This window comes from Propithecus coquereli, unplaced genomic scaffold, assembly GCF_000956105.1.
Source record: "Propithecus coquereli isolate 6110/MARCELLA unplaced genomic scaffold, Pcoq_1.0 Scaffold53, whole genome shotgun sequence".
Lineage (NCBI taxonomy): Eukaryota > Metazoa > Chordata > Mammalia > Primates > Indriidae > Propithecus > Propithecus coquereli.
The window spans coordinates 2,578,268-2,593,638 of NW_012151174.1; the positions used below are offsets into that span (position 1 = coordinate 2,578,268).

The 15,371-nt window shown below is 42.8% G+C and overlaps 1 protein-coding gene across 1 annotated transcript in view; it reads left to right on the top strand.

The window, feature by feature from the left end:
- LOC105820498 (WD repeat-containing protein 87-like) overlaps window positions 1-14,626 on the top strand; it is a 19,393-nt gene extending 4,767 nt beyond the window's left edge. Inside the window, exons 2-8 of the mRNA XM_012656981.1 lie at window positions 1,488-1,542; window positions 2,667-5,445; window positions 9,277-10,841; window positions 11,128-11,219; window positions 11,315-12,170; window positions 12,489-13,491; window positions 13,590-14,626. Coding sequence (XP_012512435.1) covers window positions 1,488-1,542; window positions 2,667-5,445; window positions 9,277-10,841; window positions 11,128-11,219; window positions 11,315-12,170; window positions 12,489-13,491; window positions 13,590-14,626 — 7,387 coding nt within the window. The remainder of the gene's footprint in view (window positions 1-1,487; window positions 1,543-2,666; window positions 5,446-9,276; window positions 10,842-11,127; window positions 11,220-11,314; window positions 12,171-12,488; window positions 13,492-13,589) is intronic.
- The last annotated feature ends 745 nt before the right edge of the window (window positions 14,627-15,371 follow it).

Genomic DNA, 15,371 nt, shown 5'->3' on the forward strand with positions numbered 1-15,371 from the left:
TTTCTCAACTCTGTTACTGCCACTGAATCAGCAGTGACAGTGGGTGTTGGAAGCAAGCTCTTGAGATCTGAAAATAAGAAATACAGAAATGAGAAGAGAGATTCTGAATTGCAGATATTGGCTTCATTATATTCTCAAATCCTTTGTGTATGCAGGAAGCAGGCATGATGGGCATCGTAAGTAAACAAATTTTCATACTTCAGTTTAATTTAGTATTTTATAATACTTTCCAACTTAGGTGGTCAGAGTACAAATTCTGATGCAGATAAACTTGGAGAGTTAAATTCATGGAGCACTGTTCAGGAGGCAGGTATAGCACAAGTATCTGCTGAGAAGGGGGACCCCAAAAGTAAACTTCATGAGTCTTAGTTTTGGCTGATCGGTACGAGGAGCTCATGTACATACGTTACACACATACACTATGTCACTGGAAGGTAGTGTGTATTGTAAATATTCTACTGTGTAACATTTCAAAAGGTATTTATTTCCCTTGATAGATACACAAACACACACACACACAGGAAGAATACAGAATGTTAGAGCTGACACACAGCTTACTCCCTGTGTGAATGTGTGAATAGCACACATTTACCTTGGATACACTTAAGAATAACGATGGAAGTGCCTGCCACAGGGTCTAGCTGTCCGACATGGTAGGCATTCTATTACGTCTATGAAGTATCAATTTCCCATAGGCAGTATATCTTGCGTGTGTAACAGAAGTGGTCCTTTGGATGTAGGCAGGAACTTTGAAGAGTTGTTCCAACTGTGACAGGTATAGATATTTGCCAAGGTTGGGTTCCTTTGTAATACTCATACAGAATTGATTCCTTTCTTTCCGAGTATTTATTTATTTTGTATACTCAGTTATTTGTTTAATATCTGTTTTTTGCACTGGACTCATCTTCTTAAGGGCCAAGGCCATGTCTGCTTTGCTCAGCACCGTAGCCTCAGTGTCTTTCATAGAACCTATCAGCCTTTCTCAACTGTAGTTCCTTATCTGAACCATGGAACACAGAAAATGATTCGAGGGGCTATCTTCTCATTTCTTTCAATTTTACATAACTAGTAGCATTCTAGATGACTAAGAAATTAATTCATTATGTAGAATGGATATATTAGGACATTAGGGCTTACTTTTCTTATGGAAACTTGGTTAAGAAAGCCTAGAACATACTTTGGTGAATGAGGATGTATTCTGTTGCAAATTGAGGGTGAGAGAGGGATGACTTCCCAAATAATACTTTCTGGTAGTATGGTGAATGAATATTGATTAGCTAAAAAAAATGTCCACTAATCGCTCCATAAATATTTACTAAATGAATGTGTGAATGGGACTCAGGTGTCTTAGCTCAGGTCCCTCTTCTTTCTCAGACTGATGCAGAACCAGAGAATGATGTGGTTGTACTGAGTGACTGGCCTGAGAATCTGTATGAGGACTCTCACCATCCCGAGAACAAGCCTTTTATTTGCTTTTACTCCGTTAGTGTCAACTATTTCATCTCCTTAAACTGGATGGAACCATATGGAACACAAATGCAGGTAAAGCTACTTCATTCCCCGCCCCCTTCTTAATCCAATTTCCATGCATCATACCTAAATGCCTGCATTTTACAATGATAGGGATGACTCTGTATTAGATCATTTTAGCCCATCTCCAAATCCTAATTTGGCCTGAATGCAGTGATCCTTTTTCATCTCTAGTTATCAGCCCCAGAGAATGCATTTTCCCCACAAAGTAAGCTGAAGGCCAAGAAAAGGGCCTTGATCACATGCCCAACTCCTAGTTCCCCCATAGCCATGGCGGATATGTTTCAAGACCCACAGTGGATGCCTGAAACTGCAGATAGTACCAAACTTGATTGTCATCAGTCAGAACATGTTTCTGTTCATGTCTTTCCACCCACAAATTTAATTTTTTTTCCATCTTAACTAAGCACTTATCAAGCACTGTGGCCATAACTTTTGTAGTTTGAGGTATGATAGCAAAACTAGTACAAATGTCTTTTTCCTTCTTCACAATTTCAAGGATAGAAGAAATGTTCTTACCATAGATCTAAGCAAGCTCAGAATACAGTTTTTTTTCTTTTCCTTACTAAGTTGAGAGTTTTCCACTTTTCATTTAAAGGAAGCACTTTACGGCTTCTCTTTGTCATATCTGAATTGCCAGCATCACTAGTCTTGTGCTTTAGGGCCATTATTGAGTAAAATAAGGGTCACTCGAACACAAGCACAGATACTGTGATAGTTAAACTGATAACCGAGATGGCATAAGTGACTAACAGATGGGTAGCGTATACAGTGTGGGTATGCTGGACAAAGGGATGATTCAAGTCCTGGGCAGGACAGAATTGGACTGCGTGAGACTTGATCATGCTACTCAGAATGGCATGCAATTTAAAACTTATGAATTATTTCTGGAATTTTCCATTTAATATTTTTGGACTGCAGTTGACCATGTGGGTAACTGAAATCACAGAAAGCAAAGCCATGTGATAAAGGGGGACTACTGTATTAGGAAACTCCTAAAAATCAAGCTGTCCAGTCTTTCCTTAGTCCCATAAGTGGGAACAGGGATTTGAATATTCAGCCCCACCCTACCGCCCCACACTTTTGGAAGATGATCTGCCTCCATGATCAGGGTTTCATCTCTCATCTTCTTCTAGGGAGTACTTTGGATACAGAAAAAAGATAAAAAGATGAAAGTAATGATAGAGAAGATGAAGTTTCACATGTTAAATCAAGTGCCACCCATTCAAGCAATGGTCCACACAGGGTCCTACCACATGTTAATTGCCTACTGTGGTGACATGCGGCTGCAGCTCTTTGGAGATCACCGTCGAGCATTCACATCTCTGGGTACAGTGCCCTGTCATTTCTCCATCAGCTGCCTCTGCTATGACTCAAAAGCCGACATGCTGCTATCTGGTACCTTGGGGGCTGTGGTTACCTGGTTTATCTTACCAAAGGGCAGGGACCTCCAGGTGGCTCAAACAGTGCCTATGGCTGGTCATGAGCTTGTACAGGGCTTTTCCCTGAATGGCCCACAGGGCTCCCTGCTGGTTCTGTGTGAGAATACAGTGAGGGTCTTCACCCACCAGGGTCAGGGCAAGCTGGAAGAAGTAAAGAAGTTCACTCCCATAGCCAGTGGCTCTTCCATCACTTGCTCCTTTACTTGTGTGTCTCAGGGCAGTTTCTATGCTGGCAACAGGGCCGGAGAGATCCATGCTTGGGGTTTAGATCAAGGTAACTTCCTGCACAGCTTCCAGGCTCACTCCTCATCTGTGATATGTATCCACAGCCGGCCAGACATCCACACCTTACTAACAGCAGGCAGTGAAGGTCTAGTGAGGGAGTGGAGTCTCACTTCTGGGAACTTGCTGCGACAGCTATATATTGAGGAGGATCTACAGAAACTGCAGTTTATTGATAGCACCACTTTTTTCTGCCAGACAGCCTATACCTTCTCATTGCACCACCTGCCCTACTTTTATAGCCTCTTCCATGTCTGTGGTTCTACTCCCCAGCAGGTCCAACGGGTCTACTGTGGCCGTAATTGGACTCGGATCCTGTGTGCCACTGAGGATGGTTTATTGCGCTTCCTGTCTCCAGTAACCGGGGATCTCCTGGTTATCACCTGGCCTCTACTTATCATGGATAAGGCTGTGGCTTGGGCCTATGATTCAGACAGAGAAGAGCTCTTTGTGGCAACAGGCAGTTCGGAGGTGCTGGTGTTTGATGCAACGCGTTCTCCTTGCACAGCCAAGTATCTTGTGTGCACTTCAGCAAACCCCACAGATACAGTAAGATGCCTGGCCTATGCGAAGTCCCATTTGTATATAGGCCTAGAAGGATTGATGTTCTGTGGGCATGACAGTGGCATTGTGAGAATCCTCTCCCCCTATAGTTGTGCCCGAACAGAGAAGACTGTTCACTCTGGGACAGTATTGGCATTGTCTACCCTGGAAGGTCCCCAGGAAAACTCCTTGCTCTGTTCCTATGGCACGGATAACATTGTACACCTGACAGAGGCTGTGCTTCAAGGCAACAAGGTAGTCCTACAACCTCTCAGCAAAATTCTCTGCAGATGTCCTCTAAAACATGTGATACTCTTGCCAGGTTCCATAGGCGCCATCGCTGAGAACGACTGCTGGTGTCTCTGGCACTATGAAGACTTTCTGACATCTTCAGAATCAAAACAAAGCTCTATGTTTAGAGAGACAAAACGCCTGCATGAGTGTGCTATTGCATCATTTGATGTCTGCCTTTCCCTGAAACTTTTTGTCACAGGGGGTGTTGATGGTTCAGTACGGATCTGGGACTTCCATGGCAGACTTGTAACTGAGTTGGACTCAGCATTGCATTTTGGCCCACTCTGCTTTGCCAATAATCGGGGCGACCTACTGTTGACTTTCAACCAGAGTATCTACATGGTGTCCTGCTTAGAATTGCTCCCTCCAGTTGAGCTGATTCAGCTACGTGTCCTAAACAATACAGATGAAATACCAGAAGTTCCTAAACCCTTCCTGCCTAGCTTCTTCTTTATGTTTGAAATAGTGTTTGTACCCAAATTTGTCTACCTTGGACAAGGGCTGCAAGAATTAGCGGGGCTGGAGACCCTTGTTAACAAACGGGTCATTGCCTTTGATAATACTGTGCCCCATGTTGTAGAGGAAGGGAGACATATGTCCCCCGTGACTCAAGAGAGAACCAAATTGCAATTTTTGGAGGATAAGGATATTGATTTGTCTACTCTTGACTCTAAGCATGATCGTCCCCCACACGTGGTTCCTGCTCAGTTAAGGCTGGCTGGCTGGGATGGATTAAATGCCTACTGTATATTACGGGGTTTCTTTGGTCAAGGGCAACAATGGCCCTTGGCTCCTGATGGCTACATCCCCAACTCAGTGATCCGCACCCGCCTTTGGCCCAACAGTACCCCAATCTTCCTAAACTGTGATTTGTATACACCCTACCAAGATAAGGACTGGGGTATGATTGAACTCTCAAGATCCCAGGCACTGTTCCCTATGGCTCTAGTGGAAGAGAAAATCTCAGTGAGTAAATGGAGGGATAAACTCAAGAAGCAGAAAAGAACTTCCTTTAGTATTATTGAAAGCATGACAAACCAAAATTGGATGGGAAGAAAATTTAGTGAAAGCCTTATGAATCATTTAATAGAGGCCATCCTCAACCTCACAATTTACTGCTCTGTAGAGGAATACAAGAAATATTTTAGTGTCCTGGCACAAATTTTTGCCTCTTACCAAATATCTCCAGGGTTGCGCTCTGAGACTGCCCGTCGCCTCCTGGACGATAGAACCCATTCCAATCCATGTATCCGTGAGCTAGCCTGGGAGATGCTGGACAGGCTAGGCCTCATGAGCCATCATTTTGCTATTCCACTGGCTATGGGATTGATGGACAGTGATAAGAATGTGCGGAGTAAGGTCTTATACCTTATGGTAAGAGTCACAGGCATCCAAACCAAGACCATGTTAACACACCTGCTGAAGAAACAGGATACTCTCCAGAAAATGCAGTAAGTTGCATGGCGAACTTCCCATTTTCTGGTTTCTTCTATATCCTAGGCTCCAGAATCTGACTGCTTCTTCCCCTTTTCCACAACCTTTTAAAAATTCTTTTTCTTGCCCTTTGTTCTTTGTTTCTATTTGCTCTTTCCCCCAGCACCTATCCCTTTTCTGCTGAACACTGACGAGCTTATCTTTCCATCATATCCTCACTTCCTTAAGATTCCTCAAGACACAAGTTCACAAATCCCCCAATCAAAGAAGCATCATGTGTCACCCTGACTACAGGTATACTTTGGAGACATTGTATGGTTGTTTCCAGAACATCGTAATAAAACAAATATTTCAGTAAAGTAAGTCATGAAATTTTTGGTTTTCCAGTGCAAATAAACGCTATATTTACTTTATATTGTAGTCTATTAAGTGTGCAATAGCATTATGTCTAAAAAAATGCACATACCTTAATTAAAACTACTTTATTGCTAAAAAGTGCTAATGATCATCTCAGCCTTCAGCCAGTCCTAATCTTTTTGCTGGTGGAGGGTCTTGCCTCGATGTTGATGGCTGCTGACTGATAAGGGTGGTTACTGGAGGTTGGGATGGCTGTGTCAATTTCTTAAGAAAACAATGAAGTTTGCCACATCAATTGACTCTTCCTTTCACGACAGATTTCTCTGTAGCATGCAATGCTGTTTGATAGCATTGCACAGAACTTCTTTTAAAATTGGAGTCAATCCTCTCAAACTCCACCTCTGCTTTATCAACTAAGTTTATGTAAGATTCCAAACCCTTTGTTGTCATTTCAACAATGTTCAAAGCATCTTTACCAGGAGTAGATTCCATCTCAAGAAACCACTTTCTTTGCTCATCCATAAAAAGCAACTGTTCATCCATTCAACTTTTATCATTAGATTGTAGCAATTTAATCACATCCTCAGGCTCCACTTCTGGTTCTCTTGCTGTTTCTACTACATCTTGCAGTTACTTCCTCCAATGAATTCTCAAATCCCTCAAATTCATACGTGAAGGTTGGAATCAACTCCTTCCAAATTTCTGTTAATGTTGGTATTTTGACCTCCTCCCATGAATCGTGAATATTCTTAATGGCATCTAGAATGGTGAATCCTTTCCAGAAGGTTTTCAATTCTCTTTGCCGAGATCCATCAGAAGAATCACTATCTGTGGAAACTATACCCACACGAAATGTATTTTTAAAGTAGTAAGACTTGAAAGTTGAAATCACACCTTGATCCACGGGCTGCAGAATGGATATTGTGTTAGCAGGCATGACAACATTAATCTCCTTTTACATCTCTATCTGAACTCTTGGGTGACCAGATGCATTGATTTCAATGAGCAGTGATATTTTGAAAGGAATCTTTTTTCTATGCAGTAGGTAGTCTTAAAATGTTCAGTAAACCATACTGTAAACAGATGTGCTGTCATTCAGGCTTTGTTGTTCCATTTATAGAGCAAATGCAGAGTAGATTTAGTCTTATTCTTAAGGGGCCTAGGATTTTCAGAATGGTAAGTGAGCACTGGCTTGAACTTAAAGTCACTAGCTGTATTAGTCCCTTATAAGAGAGTCAGCCTGTCCTTTGAAGCTTTGAAGCCAGCTGTTGATTTACCATGTGTAGCTATGAAAGTCCTAGATGGCATCTTCTTCAAGTAGAAGGTGGTTTCATCTCCATTGAAAATCTGTTTTTTAGGCTGGGCACAGTGGCTCACACCTGTGATCCCAGCACTTTGGGAGGCCAAGGTTGGAGGACTGCTTGAAGAAAGGAGTTTGAGACTAGCCTGAGCAACATAGTGAAACCCTGTCTCTACAAAAAGTAAAAAAATTAGGTGGGCATTGTGGCACCTGCCTGTAGTCCTAGCTACTTGGGAGGTTGAGGCAGGAGGATCACTTGAGCCCAGGATTTGGAGGACTCAGTGAGCTAGGATCATGTCACTGCACTCCAGCCTTGGCACCCTCTCTCAATAACAAAAAAGAGAATCTGTTGTTTTTGTAGACACCTTCATCAATTATCTTAGCTAGATCTTTTGGATCACTTGTTGTAGCTTCTCTATCAGCACTTGCTGCTTCACCTTGCACTTTTATGTTATGGAGATGGCTTCTTTCCTTAAACCTCATGAACCAACCTCTGCTAGCTTTTCTTCTGCAGCTTCCTCACTCTCTCAGCCTTCATAGAATTGAGGAGAGTTAGGGCCTTGCTCTGGATTAAGCTTTGGCTTAACGGAATGTTGTGGCTGGTTTGATCTATCCAGACAACTAAAAGTTTCTCCATATCAACAATAAGGTTGTTTTGCTTTCTTATTATCATGTGTTCACTGGAGTAGCACTTTTAATTTTCTTCACGAATGTTTCCTTTGCATTCACAACTTGGCTAACTGTTTAGCACAAGAGGCCTAGCTTTCAGCCTGTGTCAGCTTTGGACATGACTTCCCCTCTAAGTTTAATCATTTCTAGCTTTTGATTTAAAGTGAGAAACATTCACTTCTTCGTTTCACTTGAACACTTAGAGACCACTGTAGGGTTCTTAATTGGTCTAAACTTAATATTGTTGTATCTCAGAGAATAGGGAGGCCTAAGGAGAGGGAGAGAGATGGAGGAATGGCCGGTTGGTGGAGCAGTGACAATACACACATTTAAGTTTCTCATCTTATATGGGTGAAGTTGGTGGCACCTCAAAACAATTACAATAGTAACATCAAAGATCACATATCATTATAACCGATAAAATGATAATGGAAGAATTTGAAATATTGTGAGAATTACCAAAATGTGACACAGAGACAAGAAGTGAGCCATGCTGTTGGAAAAATGATGCCGATAGAATTACTCTATGCAGAGTTGTTACAAACCTTCCATTTGTAAAAAATGCAGTATCCAAAGTGCAATAAAGCAAAGCACGATAAAATGAGGTATGTCTGTCCTCCATTCCTTGCTGTTCCTCATTCCTTCTTCTTTATCCATATTTCACTTCAGCTTATTCTGTTCTAAATTACTGCTTCATCCTTGCCTCTTCCATTGTAACTTCTTTTTTCTTTTTATTTTCTTGAATTTTGTTCTATCACTAGCTCAGTATTGTCCTTCTTTTCCCTTGACTTTTGTAGGCAGGAAATTATTGGGGAAGTCTCTCTGGGTCAGCTGCTGGGCATTCAAGCTACAGATATCCAGTGCCTGCTTACTCACGTGGAACACATGTTAAATGAAAACCTGACCTTGCCACATAAAGACAAACCACTTTTTCTTTTGATATGTCATGGGATGATGAACTTGAGGTCCCTTCTGAAGAAATACTCACACCTTTGTCAGAACCTATAAAGATCACCAAACTGAAGAGAAGAAAGAGACATTTTCGAGCAAAGGGCAGAAAGCTTCGTATGTATGGGGTGATGTATGGGGCATGTTTGGGGCCAACTTTAGAGACCCAAAAGGCAGGGCTAATAAGCCCAAGATATATAAAAGGATACTGTTGGGAACAGAGTTAAGTGGGAGAATCTTATTCACAGAAAGTAACCTTCCTGAGAAAGATCTACCCCACAACAAATACAAGGTCTTATTTCTTTAGAATATGGAAGCTGGGATGAAACAGCAAGCCTTTCTATATTACTAAGCCTCAGTCCCCTTTGCCTTTATATCTCTTATGGCAGTTCACTGAGTTAGATATTACACTCTAATTCACACTCACTCAGGACCTCGGTGTTTTTCTTAACTATTTTTCTCTCAATGTTTCTGCAGTTAAAGAGAATCTGACAGTTGCCAGGAAGCACAGAAAGACAAAATTGGGAAACTCTGGTTCTGTGTCAGTGCCTTCAGAGGATGCAGGTGAACAAAGAGAGGCCAGGAAATCAGGGCAATTTCAAACTCAGGATGTTGCCTTAGAGCCAGAGCTACCACTAAGCACTTTCAGTCCAGTCAAATCCCAGGATGATGCTGAAACAAAGGAGGTCATGCTGGAAGCTATAGAAGCCATGGAGGTCCCAGAAGCCCTGGGGGCCACAGAGGCCATGGAGGTCCCAAAAGCCCTGGGGGCCTCAGAGGACATGGAAGCCATAGATCAACGTAGCACAAAAGATTATGGAGAGGTGATCCCTAAGGTGGAAAGATACAAACACATAAAAAGTGTTTGGAAAAAGGCATTGAAAACAAGCCGTAGAAGAGCAGATGTGCAGAGGAAAGAGAAACAAGATTTGAAGGATATTTCAGAGGCAACTACAGAAGAGTCCAAGGAAAAAGTCAGACACGTTTCTGAGAAAGAAGAAGATACAGAGAAGAAACTGGGTAAGAGGAGCCGTGGTTTGGCTGGGACCCCTGGACGCGCAGCAGAAACCAGGTCTTGGAGGGATGACATTTGCTGTCTTGTCACCTCAAGGACAGCAAGTTCCCATCCAGGAATGTTAAGGGATCTGGGTAAAGAATTAGTGGACCTTGCTCGGGTGATGCTTGCTGACCGACAGCCCAGCTGGGATCTCTTCCAAGAGATACGCCCCCTTTTAAAGGAGTCAAGTTCATTCTCATCAGAACTAGAGAAGCAACACACCATAAAAGGAAAAGTGGCGAAAAAGGCTGTTAAGGAGAAAGGGACAGAAGTATCCAGAGAACAAGAGGATAGAAAAGTGTTAAAGGATGACGAGGAATTTTCTGGAGAAGTCAAGAAACAGAAAGTTGCTTTCTTAGAAGATCACCTAGTCTTAGAGAAAAGGAAATTTAAAAAAAATGTGACAAAACTGGCCAAGCAAGAAGTGAAGATAGCTGAGGAAAAAAAGAAACTGACAACACAAGAGAAAAAATTAATGCAAAGAAAGGAGAAACTGACCAAAGATGATAAGAAACTGACCCATTCAGAAGAAAAAATGGCTTGGGAAGAAGAAATACTTGCTTCTCCACACAAGAAATTGACTATTGAAGAGCAGAGGTTAGCCCTAGAAGAAAAGAGACTGACTGGAAAAGAGAGGAAACTACTAAGGAAAGGAAAGAAATGGATCTGGAAAATGAGGAAGCCAACCCTGGAAAGGGGAAGGTTGGACTGGGAAAAGATTATGCAGGCCCAAGAAGAGGAGGAGCTGAGTGAGGAAGAGGAGGAACTGGCTGAGACAGAAGAGGAAATGGCCTGGGAAGAGGCAGAGCAAATCCTGGACAGAGAGAAACAAGTTGGAGAAAGGAAGAAACGGTCTCACAAACAGAAGAAACACATCCAGGGAAAGGAGAAACATGTTACTGAAGACGCCTGGAAACTGGGGAAATTGGCCCACGATCATTTATTTAGAGAAGAGGAAGGATTGTCTGGGGAAGAGAGAAAACAGGTATTAGAAAGAAAGAGCTTGGCAGAGCCAGAGAGTATATTGGCCAGAAAAAGGAAGAAATCATTGGGAAAAGAGGGAAAACAGGCCCATAAAAAGAAAAAAATCCAAGAAAAGAAAAAACAGGTTGGGGAACAAGATGAAAAGGAGAAACAAGAACAAAAAAAGAGACAGGCTCAGAAAGAGGAGAAAGAGGCCAAGAAGAATAAACAGGTAGCCTGGAAAAGAAAGAACCTGGACCTAGAAGAGGATGAAAAGTTTGGAGAACTGGAGAAATTGTCACAAGAAGATAAACAGCCCTGGGGAAAGGCAAGAAAGGCTTGGAAAAAAGACAGAAAGGTGCAGAAAGAGGATACAGCAACTAAGAAAAAGATACAAAAAGCCTGGGAAAAAGAGGATATGGACCTAGAAAAGGAGGAACAGGCTAGGGAAATACAGAAATGGTCACAGAAAGAGAAACAGTCCCGGAAAGGAAGAAAGTGGGCCGAGGAAGAAAAGAGATGGGATCAGAAAGAGGAGAAGTTGGCTCAAAAAGTGAAGCAAGAAGCTGAGGAAAAAAAACAACAGCCCAGAGAAAAAATGAAACTGGTCCCAGAAGAGGAGAAAATAATGGAAGAAATTGAGAAAGGATCCCCAGAAGAAGAGAAACAGGCCATGGAAAAAGAGAAACAAGCTAAAAAACAGAAGAAACAAATTGGGAAAGATGAAAAAGCAATTGAGGAAAGAAAACAATGGACCCGGGAAAAAGAGAAAGTAGCCCTACAAAAGGAGAAACTAGCCCCGGAAAAAAGAATATGGAGTGGAAAAGATGAGAAATGGTCCCAGAAAGAGGAGAAAGAGGTTGAGCAAAAACCACAACAGGCCTGGGAAGAAGAATTGTCCCTAGAAGAGGAGGAACAGGCTGGTGAAATGGAGAAACACTTGCAGGAAAAAGAGGAACAGGCCAAGGAAATAGAGGAAAAGAGACTGACCCCAAAAGATAGTGAACTGGCCAAGAAAGAGAGTCATATTGCTGAGAAAGAAAAGGCAATAGCCAAGGAAGGAGCTGGCATAAGTAAGAGACAGAAAAAAATAACCCAAGAAGAGAAAGAAATGAAAGAGGATAAATTGACCCAGGAAAAGAGGAAATTGGCCTATGACATTAGGATCCAGGAGAGTGATGTTGCCAAGGGAAAAAAGAAAATAACCAAAGAGGAAAGAATACAGGCAGTGAGGAAACTGGATATGGAAAAACAGATTAGTTCTGAAGAGAAAGAGGCTAGTTCCAGGGCAAAAAATGTCAGAATGAAAGAGAGTCAACTGTTTAGGATCCCAGCTGGAGTAATTAGAGAAGTGAGTACAGTGCCTTTGGAAGAGATACAAATAACTGAGGAAGAGAAATCATCCCCCAAAAGGACCCTAAAAAGGAAAAAGGAAAAGATGTTGATTAAGGAGAAAGAAAGGCTGAGTAAGAAGAAAAAAGAGGGCCCAAATGAGGAAGAGAAGGAGCTCCTTAGCGAGGAGGAGGAGAGCCTGAGTGAGGAAGAGAAGGAGCTTCTCAGTGAGGAGGAGGAGGAGAGCCTGAGTGAGGAAGAGGAGCTCCTTAGTGAGGAGGAGGAGGAGGAGAGCTTGAACGAGGAAGAGAAGGAGCTCCTTAGTGAGGAGGAGGAGGAAGAGGAGGAGGAGAGCCTGAGTGAGGAAGAGGAGGAGGAAATAGAGAAGATGGAGAAAAAAGAGAAGGAGAAACAGGAAAGGCACAAGGATGTGGAGAGCCCAAGTAAGGAAAAGGAGAGCAGACTTACGGAGGCAATGCTCTTAGAAGAGGAGAGAGTATTGAAAGTAGAGCTCTCAAAGGAAGAAGTGCGCCTGTCCAAGCTAGTGACAGAAGGTGAGGATCTTGCTAAAGAAAGGAAGGGTACAGTTAGAAGGGAAATACCTTTTAAGAAAGAGAGATTTCTTGATGGAAAGAGAGACTCCAGACTTATGGACAAGGTTATGTGGCCAACAGTTAGGAAGAGCCCCTCCCAAATGCCATTCCAGGAGGCCCTGGGAAAAGAGGGAACGCCCTTGAAAGTCTTAGAGGATCATTTAGATTTAGAAGAAAAACAGGACAGTCAACTTCTTGGAGTACACCCCATGACAAGTTCATTGGGAAGACAACAAAATGTACTCTTGGAGAAAGCCAGGGATATGTTTTTACAAGCTATGGAAACAGGCTTAGAGACCCAGATCCCGGAAGGTCTCTATAAGCCAGAGTTCCAATCATCTGATATTATCATGGAACCACAGAAACCTAGATATGGACTTAAAGATGACTGGAGGAAGTGGTTCTTGCAGCATCATGATTATGTGATGGAGAAAACTAAGGGCCAGGGTCCAGCCCCAGCCACTGGCCCATCCCTTGCCTCTTCACCTGAAATGCCAGCTAAGAGATACCAAAAGCCAGCCTACTCAGAAGTAAGCTTCTCCGATGAGGATTGGATTAACAATGCCTTAATAAGGCTGGAAGCAGGAGAGCACCTTTCCAGGGACAGTTTCCATCGACTGAGCCAGCTCCTCAGAAACTTTACTTCAAAGGGATACATGAAATGGATACGTCTGACCAATCTTAAGGTCATTGCTAAACACCTCAGGCAGAACCTAGAGTTAAGTCACACTGATACATTACAATCTTGTAAGGATGTTTTGAGTCCAGTGCACTTAAAAGTGATCCCTCCAATTAGGAGAAAAGAAAAAGAGAACCGGTTGGGGCGTTTTTTTTTCCTTAACCAGTGTTACCAGCAGCTACCGAGAGGTCTCAAACCCTGCAGGCTCTCAGGTGGCATCTCTTAGCTGAGTCTTACAGGAAGAAGCAGGCACAACTGTTACCCACTGCTGTCAAGGAGATAAAGCACCTTTCTTCAGTCAGAAGGGATGTTCCTGCATCTGTCTATCCTTCTGTGGATAAAAAATCCCTGGCCTTGATATTCCAGAAGGACTTCCCAGCCTTGAGAAGGGGTGAGATCCCCAAATTTCCCAAGGCAAAGAAGAAAGCACTGCCCATTCCTTCCCCAGTGTTACCATCAACCACCAAGAGGATTCAAGTCCCAAAGGCTACAGATTGGCATCTTTTAGGAGAACCTTACAGGAGTGTGAGAGTACAACAGTTATCCAATGCTCTCAAAGAGATGGAGATGCGACATTTTTATCCCATCTCAAGAGACATTTTCACAGATGCCCATGCCTCTGTGGACAAACAAACCCTAGCACTAATGTTTCAGAAGGACCTCAGGGCTTTTAAGGGTCAGGGAAGGCTCCCCCACATACCCAAGTTGGAGAAGAAGACACAGCCCATTTCTAAAGTAATGGAAGAGGTGCCTCTATGGGAGACATCTGTGGCACTGTACCATGTCTTGCGGATGCTGCAGCAGCGATACAGAAAAGACAGCGCTGTTTGGATGGAACAGTTCTATCATCTCATGGACCTGTACCAACTTAAGTCCCCCCAAATCCAGAGGCTTCTACTAGAGCTGCTGCAGAGAGAGAAACTCCATCCTCAAGAGCCCATCTACAAAAAGGACCCAAAGACCAAGGAGCTGGCACATGGTGAGCGGCTGTTCTACCACCTGTTTTGTGGTAGTTCCCGTGCCCCTGCAGGTCCCCTCAAGTTCCAGGATGTGGTACCCCTCCCTGGGCAGAACAGGGTGCATGCTATGCAACCTGTGGGCATTGCCCAGTATGGCTTCCTAGAACTTGCCTGGAAAAGCCTACCACAAGTCAATCCTAATCATATTGAGAAGCTACTCAGCATCCCTACTCCTACTCCCTGATTTGGCCTCGTATTAGGACTTTGGGATCCTACTGGAAAATGAGCCTGGGTCACAGATTTTAAGCCTCTTTACTTGTTCCCCACTTTGAGGTGGAGTTAGATAAGGACTTGTCTTCATTTGGCTACAGAAAGCTGCAAGTGTATACTGAATAAAGTGATATTTCTTGTTTGCAACAAATATTCTGGCTTCTCTTTCTCCTCAAGCCTAGAATCCCCTGGCAAGTGGCCAGAGAAAACAGATACCCTTTGTCCTAAGGGGGACAGATTTTTGGTTAGTGGGGTACATCCTTTGGAGGGCAGGGGACAGTATCTAATCAACTTTTGGTAGAAAAATGTCTGTCCTAGCACTCTTTTTCTTTCTGGCTAATATTTCCTTTCCCTGGCTTAGAGGGTCTTTGAGGGAGAGTGTCTGGCACACGTGGACTTTTATTTATTTAGCATCAATATGAGAAGCAGAGAAAGTCCATTAATTTTACCCCGCTACAAACTTTGATGTTGACTAAGTTCCTGATCATCTCTAAGCCTCAGTGTTATCATCTACATTATGGGCATATAGAGTGAAATAGTGGTTAAGAATGCCAACTTTGAATTCAGAAGAATTCTCATTCCAGTCCTTGTTCTGCCATTTACTAGATCTTTGATCTTAGTTTTTGGTTTCCTCAAAGTAAAATGGTGACAATAATGCCTACTTTAGCAAAATGCTTAACACAGTCCCGGAATATAGTTCTCTTTCTAATTGGTATCTA